General features: G+C 41.0%; 1 protein-coding gene across 8 annotated transcripts in view; it reads left to right on the top strand.

Moving 5' to 3' along the window:
* med12 (mediator complex subunit 12) overlaps positions 1-15,873 on the top strand; it is a 205,234-nt gene that overhangs the window by 140,532 nt on the left and 48,829 nt on the right. For all 8 annotated transcript variants that reach the window (XM_041195243.1, XM_041195237.1, XM_041195238.1 and 5 more), the window contains 3 exons: positions 1,107-1,178; positions 3,789-3,964; positions 9,115-9,276. In XM_041195243.1, the coding sequence (XP_041051177.1) occupies positions 1,107-1,178; positions 3,789-3,964; positions 9,115-9,276 (410 nt within the window). The remainder of the gene's footprint in view (positions 1-1,106; positions 1,179-3,788; positions 3,965-9,114; positions 9,277-15,873) is intronic.

Genomic DNA, 15,873 nt, shown 5'->3' with positions numbered 1-15,873 from the left:
AAGGAAGTTCTGTTAAAACTGTGCAGAACACTGGCTCAGCTTCAACTGCGTCCAGTTCTAGGTGCCACACTTTAGGAAGGATGTAAAGGCATTAGACGAAGTGGAGAAAAGATTCATGAAAATGATTCCCAGGATGAGGTACCTCAGTTATGTAGATAGTTTGAAGAAGTTGGCATTCTTCTCCTTGGAGAAAAGGAGGTTGAGTGGAGATTTGATATAGTTATCCAAAATTGTGAAGAGTCTAGACAGAGTAGATAGGAAGAAACTGTTTCCATTGGTGGAAGGATCAGGAACTAGAGGGCACAGATCTAAAGTAATTGGCAAAAAAATGCAATGGTAACATGAAGAAAAACTTTTTCATGCTGCAATTGGTTAGGATCTGGAATGCAGTGCTTGAGAGCGCAGTGGAGGTGGGTTCAATCGAATCATTCAACAGAGAATTGTAATTCAAAAGGGAATTATCTGAAAAGGAAAAATGTGCAGAACTACAGGGAAATGGCTGGGGAGTGGCACCACATAAAATGCTCAAACATGATGGTCCGAATGGCCGCCTCCTGTGCTATAACCATTCTATGATAAATTTTGTAAGGTTTTGATGGAGTAGATACAGGGAGTGTTTCCTCTTGTGGTGAAGGGCATAACTAGAGGCCATCAATATAAAATAGACACCAAGAAATCCAATAGGAAATTCAGTTGAATTTCATTACCTTAAGAATGGAGCACCTTACCACAGTCATAGGTTGAAGTGAATAGTATAGATGCATTTAAGGGGAAACTAGACAAGCATATGAGGGAGAAGGGAGATGGTTATGATGGTAAATTTAGATGAAGAAAGATGGGAGGATCCTTGAGCAGAGCTTAAACCCTGGAATAGACTGGTTGGGCCAATTGGCCTGTTTCTGTGCCATATTACCTTTGTTATCCTATGTCGCCTCTATATCTGGAGGTGGTTCTGGCTCTTGAGGACCCTTCAAAGCAGTTGGTAACTGCAGGTCACCCTATCAGTCCCAACCTATCTCTGTAACCTTCCCCAACCTCCTGCTATAAAAATGCACACTTCTTAAAATGAAAAACTGAGTTTACCACTTTTTTCCCATTTGTTTTAGAATCTTGATCAGTGGACAATGAGGCAATCCTCACTGGAGCTGCAGCTTATGATTAAACAGAGTGTCATCAGCGTAAGTAAAAGGCATTGAAACAGAAAGTGCTGGAAATCCTCAGTAGATTCAGCAACAACTGACCTGTCATCAGACATTCATTAATCTGATGATCAACCTGAAACGTTAACCCTGTTTCTCTCCCCACAGATGCTGCCTGACCTGCTGATTATTTCCAGCATTTTCTGTTTTTATTTCAGATTTCCAGCATCCTGTAATTTGCTTTTGTATAAGTAAAGGCATTACAGTTTAACTTCAGTTATGGTTCTGTATAGATCTCCAGTCTTTGGGGTGTGTTTTTGTGCTAGTGCCTGTTAGTGAATAAAGGGCACTCTCCATTCCTAGAAAAAATGATTTCTCAAAGAAGTTTGCATCTTTTAAGAATTATTTCTCTTAATCAATTGCTACAGTGCTTCTGAACTTCTCTAGCTATTGGAAACCTCTTAACCTATTCTGTTCTAAACCTATACCTATTCAGGTTTTTGCCCGTCAAATGCTAGTAAGGATATACAGGTTCCTCTTTACCTGCATGTTGGATGAGAAAGACGTAACACAACTGTCATCCAGTTTAATGGTGATCTGTGCTGACTCGTGATTGTCAGAAAGCCAAAAATTCAAATGCTTCAAGATTGGAAATTTTGTTGTTGAATGTAATTCAGATGTGATATGAGGGAAAACGACATCCGACCATGTAAGAGACTGCATGCAGCTGGATGAATTGTTTCACCAACATAAGAATGGTTATGTCAGGAGTAGGAACAGTTTTTTTACTTTGCAATTGATGACAGAGTCAACCAATTCTACTCTGATACACCATGTGACAGAATTCCTTTTTCTTGATTCTTATAAGAATATCTCTATCCCAGTAATCTATATATATATATATATATATATATATATACACACACACACATACATTACTGTACTAGGCAAACTTTCCTATAATCCCACATCTTTATGCATGTAATATCTTGAGATAAAACACAATGGCCTTGATTTTCACTCTTGGGTCTAAAGCACAAAATTGGGACATTTCCCTGTTCTGCAAACCCAACTCTGGAGAAGGTGTCCTGGAAGATCGGATTTTCATTACAGGGTAGCAGGGTTCCCTGTGAGTTGGGCCAGGTAAACCAGAACGAACGCGGAGGATGCCCGGCATGGAGGCAGGCTGGTGGGAAGGCCTGACTCGGGGTGCTTTGGTACTCTATTGAAGTTTAATTTTAAGAACAGAAAAACATAAAACAGCCTTTCATCCCTCACATCCCACAGTCCTTCACCCATCCACACACCCCCTAAGCCCCATCCATACCAACCCATGCCTCCTCATGCTGTCCACCCACCCTCCATGGCCTCTCATACCCTCCATGCCAACCCATGCCCTTCTGCCCAATCCCCCACCCCTATTGACCCTTTATAGCCCCTATGCCAACTTAATGGCAATTAATGCCAACCCATGCCCCTCCATACACCACTCTTTGCTCTTACACCTACCATGCCAACTTGCCCAGTACCCAACATGGGCAGACCTCAGGACCCATGCTGAGATTAAATAAAGTTTCAAGTGTCTTTTGAAGACTTCTTAAAAAAAACACTCATTCATAAGATCATTTTACTACATTTACATTCCTTCAACTACATTATCCCTTATAACAATAAACATTTAATTCAATTGCGTAATCTCTTATAAAAACAAGCATTGGAACTTGTAGTCCTATTTCAAAGAGTCCATAACCACTTGGATCTGTCAATCAACTGTAAAATGGCAGGCATCCTACTGTGATAATGGACCGTTTTGAAAACAGTCATGCAGGGTCCTAGTAATGGTAACCCTAAGGCTAACAGAAAAAGTGAAATACAAGCATAATTTTTTTTAACATTCCTGACAGTTTTTTCAAAGAGTTAAAGAGCATGAGTTTTATATGCCTGGTCAGCTCCCTTTGGTAGTTTGTCTTGAAAGTTTTTGACATTTTATCTTGACGCTTTTGACAGTTTCAATGAGCTTTACAATTCCGATGAATTTATGCACTTTTTACACATGTTCATGCCTACATGTAATAATCCCAGAGGGCACCTGATGTCCACCAAAGGTATCCTGGGACCATGTCCAAAAGGCTACTTTGGCTATCCAAACGAATCCACAAAATTGAGACCTATTCTTACCAGGTCTAATCTGCACACGTTGGGTTTCAAAATCAGAGGAGTGGAAACATCTGCTGATTTCAATGGGTAACTGCCTCCGCAAAATGTGCACACACAAATCCTGACTCAGACCCATTCCTGCTCCCACAAAAATGGTAGGTGCTGTGTTCAGGGCTTCTAGATTTTGGCCTTTTCTGCCAGTTTTGACATGAAAGGCTCTCCTTTGTGGCAAAAACCCAAGCCAATGAACCATACCTTAGGACTAAAAGACCTAAAAAAAGAATATATCAAGGTATATCCCCTGTAATGCTATTAAAATTATATCCCAGTCTTGCAAAACCTTGTATCACCTCATAAGCATATAGGACTGCTAAGTGCTGTGAGTGAATGTGTGTGAAGGAGTTTGCTATGGCGATAATTTCTGAGTGCCTAATTTTCCTACCAATCTCCAGTGGTACATCTCTCAGAATATTGTCTGATCTTATATTTTAGGAGATGAATTCCTTACTAGAAAACATTGCTAAAGCCACCATTGAGGTATTCCAAAAATCAGCTGAAATGAACTCCTCCAATCTGAGCAGTAATGGAACTGTGAATGCTGGGGTACCTGTCTTTAGCACCAGCAGCACAAACGGAAATGCAACCAGCAAAATGAAACCATTGCTCAGGTGAGTTTTTGGTGACTTAAAACTGTTGACACTAGAAATGTAAAATACACAGCAGGCCAATTAAATCTGAAAAAAGAAAACGCAAGCTAACAATTTCAACAAAACATCAAAACCCACCAACCTGTTTTTTCTTTTAGATGTTGACCCACCTGTGCATTTTCTGTGTTTTGTGATGATTTATTGTACTGAGTTTTCCTTTGGATGTTTGGGGGCTTAAGCACACGAAACAATATTTGACAATGCATTGCATCATAGCCAAACCTGATTTGCCCTCACTTGACACCCTTTTGACAACCATTCATGCACTTTCCAACTGCTTGTTGATTTTGTGATGTTTTCTTCTTTAACTTTGGCCCTGAGCTTCCGTACTGCTGACTGAGCATAGCCTGAAAATCAAATCTCGTGTCATAGGGGCAACACACAGAGTTTTGTAAAACTTCAGCAACTGGCAGGAAATTCAGATTCATTCCAGTTGAACATCGTAAGGGATTGTATTTTGTGCATGGAAGGGTTTTTGTTGTGGGGTCCTACATGTTTGTTGGGAAATGCTGTTGATTTTGTTTTCATCAAAATAGCTCAATGTCCATTGTCATTATGAAGAATTGTTAGTCCACTAACGGTTTCATAAATTTATGGCTGCTATAATAAAGGGAAATGAGCCAATCAGTTTCCTCACAGCAAAGTCCCACAAACAGCAATGTGATAATGACTAGGTAGTCTTTTTCGGGTATTTGTTGAGTGATAAATATTTGCCAGGTCAAATCAGGGGAAGTCCTGATTTTTGAACAGTGCCATAGGATCTTTTTATATCCCTCTGAGAGAGCTGACAAAGTGCCAGTTTAACATCACATCCAATTGATGGCACCTCCAGCATTGCAGACCTCCCTAAAGTGCAGGAATGCAAGAAGGTACAAGTTATTCTTTAGGAATACAAAGGCCTGGTTAATCCACACCTGGAGTAGTGTAAGCACTTATAAGCACCACACCTTAGGAAGGGTATTTTGACCTTGGAGGAAATGCAGCCTAGATGTACCAGAGTTATATCTGGACTCCAAGGATTAAATTAAGAGAACAGATTACATAAACAAGCATCATATACCCTAGAATTTAGACAGTTAAGGGGTGATTTGATTGAAACTTTCAAGATATTAAGGATAACAAATAGGGTAGATAGAGAGAAACTATTTCCACTAGTCGGTAGTCGAAGTCTAGTGGGTCTAATCCAAAAATTAGAGCCAGACTTTTCAGGGGTGATATTAGGAAACAGTTCCAAACATAAAGGGTGGTAAAAGTTTAGAAATCTGTTTTGCAAGTGATAATTGATGCTAGATAATTAAGAGAATAACATAAGAAATAGGAACAGGAGTAGACTATATGGCCCCTTGCACTAGCTCTGTCGTTCAATCATTCAATACAATCATGGCTGATGATCTGCCTCAACTCCACTTTTCCGCCTGCTCCTTTTATCCCCTATGAACATACAAATTAGGAGCAGGAGTAAGCCTCTCAGCCCTTTGAGCCTGCTCCGACATTCAATAAGATCATGACTGATCTGATTTTAACCTCAGCTTCACATTGCTGCCTACCTCCGATAACTTTTCACTCCTGTGCTTATCAAGAATCTGTCTACCTCTGCCCTAAAGATATTCAAGGACTCTGCCTCAACCATCTTTTGACATAGAGAATTCCAAAGTTTCTCAACCCTCTGAGAGGAAAAGATTTTCCCCATCTCTGTCCTAAATGGGCGATCCCTTATTTTGAAACAGTGACCCCGGGTTCTAGATCGTCCCACAAGAGGAAACATCCGCCCTGTCATGTCCCCTTGAGATTTTATATGTTTCAATCTAGTTGCCCCTTACTCTTCTAAACTGCAGCAGATAGCCTGTCCAGCCTTTCCTCATAAACAACCTGCCCATTCCAGGTATTAATCTAGTAAACCTTCTCTGAACTAGTTCTAATGCATTTATATCTTTCCTTGAATGAGGAGATTAATACTGTACACAGTACTCCAGATGTGGTCTCACCAATGCCCTGTATAAATGAAGCATAATCTTTCTATTCTTGTATTCAATTCCCCGTGCAATAAACGATAACATTCTATTAGCTTTGCTAATTACTTGCTGCACCTGCATACTAACCTTTTGTTATTCATACACTAAGACACCCAGATCCCCCTGCATCTCAGCTGACTCCTTATATATTTGTTAAAGTTCTTCTTCCTCTCTTCTCCAGATAGCAACCTTGGAAAGTACATTTACTAGTTCCCATCTATCATACTAGTTACATTCTCAAAAAACTCCAATAAATTTGTCAAGCTTTATTTTCATTTGGTAAAACCGTGTTGGTCTTTTATGATAATACTATGATTTTCTAAGCACATTGTCAAGAGTTCCTTAATAATAGATTCCAGCATTTTCCCACTAACTGATATCAGGCTAACTGGCCTGTTGTTCCTCGTTTCTTCTCTCCCTTGTTTCTTGAATAGCAGTGTTACATTTGTTAATTTCCAATCTGCTAGGACTATTCCAGAATCTAGGGAATTTTGGAAAATCATAACCAGTGCATCGACTATCTATCAGGTCCTGGGGATTTGTTTCGATTTTAGTCCCTCAGGTTTCTCCAGTGTTTTTTCTCTGCTTTTTATTAACTACCTGAAGTTCCTCACTCTAATTTGTCCCTCTATTTCTGTTATGTAATTTGTGTCTTCTACTGTAAAGATGCAAAATATTTGTCATTGTCTATTCCATTTCCTCATTCCCCAGAATAATTTCTCTTTTCCTTCTGAGGGGCCAGTGTTTACTGTAGCTACTTTCTTCCTTTTATATATTTGTTAAAGCTCTTCTTCCTCTCTTCTCCAGGTAGCAACCTTGATGACTTTGTCAATTTGCTTGGTCCATTCCATATGAAGGTTGAAGTTATCGACACTTATTACATTGCTTTTGTTACACGCTCCGATACTTTTTTGCTTATCGTTCTGTCCAGTGTCATAACTACTTTTAGGGGGCCCACAAACTACTTCCATCAGTGCTTTCTGACCCTTGTTATCCCTAATCTTCATCCATACTGATTATGCTTTCTGATCCTCTGAGCCGAGATCCTTTCTTACTACTGTTCTTATGTCGTTCTCTACTATTAGGGCTGCTCCTTTTCCTTTCTGTCTGCCTTTTTGAAATGTGTAATGTGGAATATCTATTTCCCAGCCTTGGTCACCTTGTAATCATGCCTCTGTAATGGTGATTAGATCTAAACCATTTATCGCTAGTTGTGCTGCTATTTCATCAATCTTATTACAAATGCTTCATCCATTCAGATAAAGAGCCTTTAATTTTCTTTTGTTGCTCCTATCCTTTACATGGACCTTATTTGTAGATGCACTATTACCATTAAACTCCATGTCCCTTCTTGTCCCACTCTGCTTGTCCCTTCCCAAAGCACTACACTACTTTGATGCCTCAACCTTTCTCTTTAGATTTCTAAATCTCCCTTTACCTGACCCCTTCCCCCATCACCCTTTTAGTTTAAAGCCCTATTCATCACCCTAATTATATGATTCAATAGACCACTGATCCCAGTCCAGGTTAAGTGGAGCCCACCCCAACAGAATCACTTCCTTTTACCCCAGTACTGATGCCTTTGCCCCATGAATCAAAACTCCTTCTTTTCATATCACTCTTTGAGCCATGCATTTAATTCTTCATCTAATCTTCTTGACCCTATGCCGAGTGGTGCATGCCTTAGATAACAATATAGAGATTATTACCTTAAGAGGCTCTCCATTTTAGTTTGGACCTACACACCTCAAGCACTCTCAGCAGAACATCATTCTTATGTCTATCTTTGTTGTTCATAATTATGTGGATCTGTTTATTTTAAAACTGAGATTGGTAGATTTTGGTTAAGCAAAGATATTAAAGGGTATGGGCTAAAGATGGGTAAATGGATTTAGGTTGCAGGTCAGTCATGATCTCAGTGAATGATAGAAAATGCTAATGGGGCGAAATGGCCTATTTCTGTTTCTGTGTTCCATTGGTGCTGCACTAGAGTGCCAGCCTGGACTATGTGCTCAAGCCCATTGATGATGTAATCTACTGTTGATAATTCAAAGCTTTTTTTGTGAAAATGATTTGAAGTGTTTAGTGATTTGAACTAAGGAACGTAACAGCCGAAAGGAAATTTAGGCCTAAAAATTGAATGAGCAGATGATTTGAATGAAGCAGCTCTAACTTTCTCCCCATCCAGCCCGAAGATGCTGGCTTTTGTTGAGATAAATGTGCTCGTAACTCATTGATTCCTTGCCTAGGTGGCCATTCTTCATTTGAGCCTAGACAGTAAATTGTCAGATTATTTAGCATGGTAAGAATCACAGCAAAGCACTGTCTAATAGCTAGAAATGACCACTTTGCAGCAGGCTATTGAATAGTTTCTGGACCAGGTACTCTGGCCATGTTTTTCCCTTTTCTCTCCATCCTAATTCGGGCAGTAACAACAACAATTTGCATTTATGTATTGTTTTTTAATGTGGTAATAGTTCCCAAGGTGTTTGCAGGAACATTGTTAGGCAAAATTTGACAGAGTCATAAAAGGAGATATTAGAGCAAAAATAAAATACTGATAATGCTGGAAATATGAAATAGGAACAAAACATACTGGAAATACTCATCAGGTCTGGCAGCATCTGTGGAGAAATAAACGCAGAGTTAAATGTTTCAAGCTGCTGGGCTTTGCTATTATTGTGGAACAGTGACACTATTTTTCTTTCCATTGATGCTGCTAGACCTGCTGAGTATTTCTGGCTCTTTCTGTTTTTGTTATATAAGGAGATATTAGGAGAAGTGACCAAAAACTTGGTTAAAGAGAGAAATTTTAAGGATTGTCTTAAAGAAGGAAAGATGTTTTGTTAATTTTAGCAACCCGTCTGCTGACATTTGCTAATTGAGCTCAATTTTAGCAACCCGACTGCTGACATTTGCTAATTGAGCTCACCCCTGAATCGCACCTGCAAACTTGTGGTCTCCAGGACTTCATGCTACTGAAAGATGTTCTACAGTTGAAATTGATTATGATTCCAGACACCACGACTGCCTAATAGGTGGTATTTGGGTATTATGTATTCTTGTTGTATTTAAATACAATTTTATTTTTACACGCAGCTCATCAGAGCGGACAGGTGTCTGGCTGGTGGCACCATTGATTGCAAAGTTGCCAACATCTGTCCAGGGTCATGTGCTGAAAGCAGCTGGTGAGGAATTGGAGAAAGGTCAACATCTAGGGTCATCCTCACGGAAAGAGCGGGATCGGCAGAAACAGAAGAGGCAAGTGTGGGTTTTTAACTTTTTAACGAATAGTAACAGCAATGTTTGGTGCTGTCCTCAATGACAGCTTTCCACTGTTGACTCACTTAATGATACTTATGCTGATTTGGCATCAGTGTCTTTCTGAGCTTTCATCAATAACAAATCCACCAGATGTGTAGCAATATAACCACTGGAAAGAACACTGAGCATCACAGGATAAAAAAGGCAGATCTCTGCTTAACCAGGATCATGAACTGTGCACAAAATGAGTCATGATTGTGCACTAATTTCCACGCACTTATTCAGTGTGATATCAGACCACACTGAATCTCTTTACTTGCATAATTTAGTGTCAAAATTGCAACAAGAACAAAAAAAAACTCCCTGTTTCTCTATTTTAAAAAAAAACATTTTTTGGTTATGGGTGTTGCCAGAAAGGCCAAGATTTATTGCCTATCTCCAGTTGCACTTGATACTTGGTGAGCTGTCCATGTGGCAAAAGCACGCTTACAGTACTTCTAGGTAGGGAGTTCCAGGATTTTGATCTAGCAGTCATGAATGGTGAGATATGTCCATGTTTGGGTGTCTGCATCTGGAGCAACTTGGGGATGATGGTGTTTTCATGCACCTATTGCATAGGTCCTTTCAAGTAAGGGAAGTGCTGCCAAAGAATTGCCGTTTCATCACAGAATCACAGTGCAGAAGAGGCCCTTCGGCCTATTGAGTCTGCAACGCGTGAGAAACACCTGACCTACCTACCTAATCCCATTTACCAGCACGTGGCCCATAGCCTTGAAAGTTATGACGTGCCAAGTGCTCATCCACCTACTTTTTAAAGGATGCGAGGCAACTCGCCTCTACCACCCTCCCAGGCAGCGCATTCCAGACCATCACCACTCTCTGGGTAAAAAAGTTTTTCTTCACATCCCAACTAAACCTCCTGCCCCTGACCTTGAACTTATGCCGCCTTGTGACTGAGCCTTCAACTAAGGGGAACAGCTGCTCCCTATCCACTCTGTCCATGCCCCTCATAATCTTGTATACCTCAATCGGTCGCCCCTCAGTCTTCTCGGCTCCAGCGAAAACTACCTAAGTCAATCCAACCTCTCTTCATAACTTAAATGTTTCATCCCAGGCAACATCCTGATGAATCCCCTCTGCACCCCCTCCAGTGCAATCATATCCTTCCTATAATGTGGCAACCAGAACTGCACACAGTACTCCAGCTGTGGCCTCACCAACGTTCTATACAACTCCAACATGACCTCCCTACTTTTGTAATCTATGCCTTGATTGATAAAGGCAAGTGTCCCATATGCCTTTTTCACCACTAATGTGCCCTTCCGCCTTCAGAGATCTATGGACACACGCGCCAAGGTCCCTTTGTTCCTCAGAACTTCCTAGTGCCATGCCATTCATTGAATACTTGCTTGTCAAATTACTCCTTCCAAAGTATATCACCTCATACTTTTCAGGGTTAAATTCCAACTGCCACTTATCTGCTCATTTGACCATCCTGTCTATATATTTCTGTAGCCCAAGACATTCAACCTCACTGTTAACCACCCAGCCAATCTTTGTGTCATCTGCAAACTTACTAATCCTATCCCCCACATAGTCATCTATGTCGTTTGTATAAATGATGAATAATGGGGGAGCGAGCACAGATCCCTGTGGTACACCACTGGCTTCCAGTCACTAAAGCATCCTTCTGTCATCACTCTCTGCCTCCTACAACTAAGCCAATTTTGAATCCACCTTATCAAATTACCCTGTATTCCATGTGCATTTGCCTTCTTTATAAGTCTCCCATGTAGGACCTTGTCAAAGGCTTTGCTGAAATCCATATAAGCTACATCAACTGCACTACCCTCATCTACACACCTGGTCACCTCTTCAAAAAATACAATCAAATTTGTTAGACATGACCTCCCTCTGACGAAGCCATGATAACTATCCCTGATCAAACCTTGCCTCTCCAAGTGGAGATAGATACTCTCCTTCAGAACTTTCTCCAATAGTCTCCCTTCCACTGACGTGAGACTCACTGGCCTGTAGTTCCCTGGCTTATCTCTACAACCCTTCTTAAATAGTGGAACCACATTAGCTGTTCTCCAGTCCTCTGGCACCTCCCCCGTGGCCATAGAGGAATTAAAAATTTGTGTCAAAGCCCCTGCAATCTCCTCCCTTGCCTCCCTCAGCAGACTGGGACACATCATCTGGAACTGGAGATTTGTCCACTTTTAAGCCTGCCAACACCTCCAATATTTTGTCACTCCCTATATCAATTTGCTTAGGAACCTTGCAGTCTCTCTCCCCGAGTTCGATAACTTCATCCTCATTCTCTTGGGTGAAGGCAGACATGAAGTATTCATTCAGTAGTCTAGCGATGTCCTCTGGCTCCACCCATAGATTGCCCCCTTGGTTCCTAATGGGCTATACTCTTTCCCTGGTTACCCTCTTCCCATTGATATACTTATAGAATATTGTGGGATTTTCCCTACTTTTACCAGCCAGAGCTTTCTTAAATCCCCTCTTTGCTCTCCTAATTGCTTTCTTAAGCTCCACCCTGCACTGTCTGTACTCCACTAATGCCTCTGCTGATTTGCTTTCCTTGTACCTGCTAAAAGCCTCTCTTTTCCTGCTCATCATAACCTGAATATCTCTAGTCATCCATGGTTCTCTGGGCTTGTCATTCCTTCCTGTCGCCCTAGAGGGAACATGTTGAGCCTGTACCCTCCCCATTTCCTTTTTGAACACTCCCTACTATTCCTCTGTAGATTTCCCCACAAGTAACTGTTCCCAGTCAACCTTGGCAAGATCCTGCCTTATTTTACTAAAATCCACTCTCCCCCAATCCAAAACATTTTTTTGCAACTTGTCTATTTCTTTGTCCATAACAAACTTAAACTGTACCATGTTGTGGTCGCTATTGCTAAAATGCTCACCCATCACCGCCACATCAGCCACCTGTCCGGCTTCATTCCCCAGAATTAGGTCCAGCAATGCACTGTCCCTTGTTGGACCCTCTACATATTGACCTAAATAGTTCTTCTATACACATTTCAAGAAATCCACTCTATCCAAGCCCTTAATACTATGTCAATCCCAATTAATGTTCAGAAAGTTAAAATCAGCTAATATAATTACCCCATTATTATCGTTTGATGACCCTTGCATGGAATTACATGCCCTGGTAGACATATGTATAACTGGCCCAGAACTCTAGCTTTGTCACTTTTTGTAATTCTATTGGCAAGTGCTCAATTTTTCTTTCCCCCTTTCCCCTTAGAAAAAAAAAGGCTGGCCTGTGCTTAGCCAGGTTCCATATGAATATACGAATTAGGTATAGGCCTTTTGGCTCCTCAATCCTGCTCTGCCATTCAGTAAGACCATGGCTGATCTGAATGTAACCTCAACCCCACATTCCTGCCTATTCCCGATAACCTTTCACGCCTTTGTTAATCAAGAATCTATCTAGCTCTGCGTTAAAACCAATTAAAGACTCTGCTTCTACCTTCTCTTGAGGAAGAGAGCTGCAAAATCTCTCAGCCCCTCTGAGAGAAAAAATTTCTCCTCATCCCTGTGTTAAATGATTGACCCCTTATTTTTAAACAACGACGCCTAGTTCTACATTCCCCCCAAGAGGAAACATCCTCTTGACATCCACCCTGTCAAAACCCCTCAGGATCTTAAAGTTTTCAATTAAGTCGCCTCTTACTGTTCTAAATTCCAGTGGATACAAGCCTAACTGTGCAGCCTTTCCTCATAATACAACCAACCCATTCCTGGTAAACCTTCTCTGAACTTCTAACACACTTACATCTTTCTTTAAATAAGGAAACCAGTAATGTACACAATTCTCCATATGTGGTCTCACCAATGCCCTGCGCAACTGAAGCGTAACCTCCCTACTTTGTAATCAATTCCCCTCATAATAAGTGTTAGCATTCTATTAGCTTTCCTAATTACCTGCTGTACTTGCATACTAACCTTTTGTGATTCACGCACGAGGGCACCCAGTTCCTTCTGAATCTCAGAGCTCCTCAATCTCTCACCATTTAGATAATAAGCTTTTTTTTAATTCTTCCTGCCAAATGAACAATTTCACATTTGACTACGTTATACTCCATTTTCCAGATCTTTGCCCACTCACTTAACCTATCTATGCTACTTTGTAGCCTCCTTACATCCTCTTCACAAGTTACTTTCCCACCTATCTTTGTGTTGTCAACAAATTTAGTGACCATTCCTTCAGTCCCTTCATCCAAATCATTTATATAATTGTAAAAAGTTGAGGCCCCTGCACTGATCCCTGTGGCACACCACTTGTCACATCCTGCCAACCAGAAAAAGACCCATTTATGCCAACTCTCTGCTTCCTGTTAGCTAGGCAACCTTCTATCCATGCCAATATGTTACCCCCTACACCATGAGCTTTTATTTTCTGCAATAACCTTTGATGTGGCACTTTAATCAAATGCCTTCTGGAAATCTAAGTACAGTACATCCAACTGTTCCCCTTTATCCATGGCACATGTGACTCCTTCAAAGACTCCAATAAATTGGTTAAACATGATTTCCCTTTTACAAAACCATGTTGAATTTGCCTGATTGCCTTGATTTTTTTCTAAGTGCCCTGCTATAACATCTTCAATAATAGCTTCTAACAGTTTCCCAATGACAGATGTTAGGCTAACTAGCTTATAGTTTCCTGCTTTCTGTCCCCCTCCCTTTTTGAATAAAGGAGTTATATTTGCTATTTTCCAATCTAATGGAACCTTCCCTGAATCTAGGGAATTTTGGAAAATTAAAACCAGTGCACCAGCTACTTCTTTCAAGACCTTAGGGTGAAGTCCACCCGGACCTGGAGATTTGTCAGCCCACAGCCTCAACAACTTGCACAATACCACTTGCCTGATTATTGTAATTTTCCCGGATCAGTAACAAGCCTACAAATCTACAGTCAGGATGGTGCACCACACTTGCACAAACTAATCATTCGGTGTGGCATCGGAATCACTGTTATTCTGCATTTTATGTGTATCTGCATTCAAGCGTTCCCCTTCCCTGTTCAGTTGGATATTGGATGCTTAATATTGCACCATTTTAAAATGCATCCAGTAGATATCAAAGTGTAAACTTAAATACATTATCATGCATTTTTTTTACGCTCCTGGATAGCATAAAATAAGTTTTCTATATGATAGTCATCCTCTTGCCTTGAGCTCTGAACTTCTTTACTGCTGTTACTCCTTTTCTTGTTTCTCTGTCTCGTATGGTTGGTGTTCCTTTGAAATGTCTTGTCTTGTTCCTTCCAAGCTTCAGGAACGCCATCAGTCCTTTCTGTGTTGAATAAACTGAAGACTCTTTTGTCTCCAACTCTAACTATGCATCTTCCTTCGATCTTCCCTCTCTCCTACAATCTGTAAATTTTTCAGACCTCACTATTTTCTAATTCCTCTGTCTTATTTTTTTTATGTTTTTCAGCCTCAGTGGTGTTTTATGCTGCAGACCTTGATTTTTAACCTATAGGGTGTTATAATCATTGGCCATACCCCCAAGTTGTTGGTGAGACCTGGTTAGGGATCAATAACATTTTGTTTAAAGTAGACAAAGCTTGAGATTCAAGATACTTATTAAGTGAAGATTGCCACAAGATTCCACGGGTTTTGAACAAACAAACTTTAATATACAAGGTTAGAAAAATAAAAAAAAAATTACAATATCTAACTTATACTCTAACATTCAGGGTAAGTATGAGATACATATAAATTAACAAGCCAACTTTGGTTGAACACATCACAATAGCAATAAATGCCAGTGCAAGCAAAACAGAATCCAGGGATTTCTCAGCAACCCACCCAGATGCTCATAACACTGAGTCAACCAATCTCACTGAAACTTCGTCTTTCTCACGAAGGTTTCCAATTTTCACCTTTGAAGATCTTGCCTAGGAATTCTTTCCAAAAGCCGCTCTAATGTGGATGGCTTCAACGATGGCTCACCTCGTAGGGTTTCCGTCTCATCTTCTGAGATCCTGTTCCCCTGGTGTCCGGAGAACATATAAGCATCAACCTACAAGAACAATTGCAGCTCTTCAGCCGTGTAAAGCAGAACACTACTGCTCCAAAGGGGTACCTTTGCCTCAACAGCCCACAGCACAACAGAGTCACCAACCTTAGGCTGCCTTCTCTTATCTTCAGGGCTTCTTCTGAGCCCTCTTCGATTATCAGGGCTTCTCCCGAGCTCACTTCACTTAAAGTCTGCTCCTTGCAGCCCTTTGGAACCTGTTTCTCTCTGGTCCTCTCTTTTTCTTAACTGGGGTGTGTTTCTGTCCACTGTCTTTGTCCCTCTCTCTGGGACACTTCTTAGGACCTCTCCGTGTCCCCCTCCCTTGCCCCCTACCTGGGGCACTTGCTGGCCATGGTGCCCTGCACCCAGTCACCTGATGTGAGTTTTTATGCCCTTTTGCTATGCACAGGCGCACAGGACCTGTCCTGGGCCTGAAGAACATAAAAATGAAGAACTGCGTATGTACAGCCTGCTCCAGGTCTGTGCATGCGCGGGAACTCTGAAGACTGTTGGGACTTGGTGTTCCAGACCCCTGTTCCT

This window comes from Carcharodon carcharias, chromosome 9 (genome assembly GCF_017639515.1).
Source record: "Carcharodon carcharias isolate sCarCar2 chromosome 9, sCarCar2.pri, whole genome shotgun sequence".
Lineage (NCBI taxonomy): Eukaryota > Metazoa > Chordata > Chondrichthyes > Lamniformes > Lamnidae > Carcharodon > Carcharodon carcharias.
Note: the sequence above shows the minus strand (reverse complement) of the source record. Positions and strands in the feature narration are given on the sequence as shown.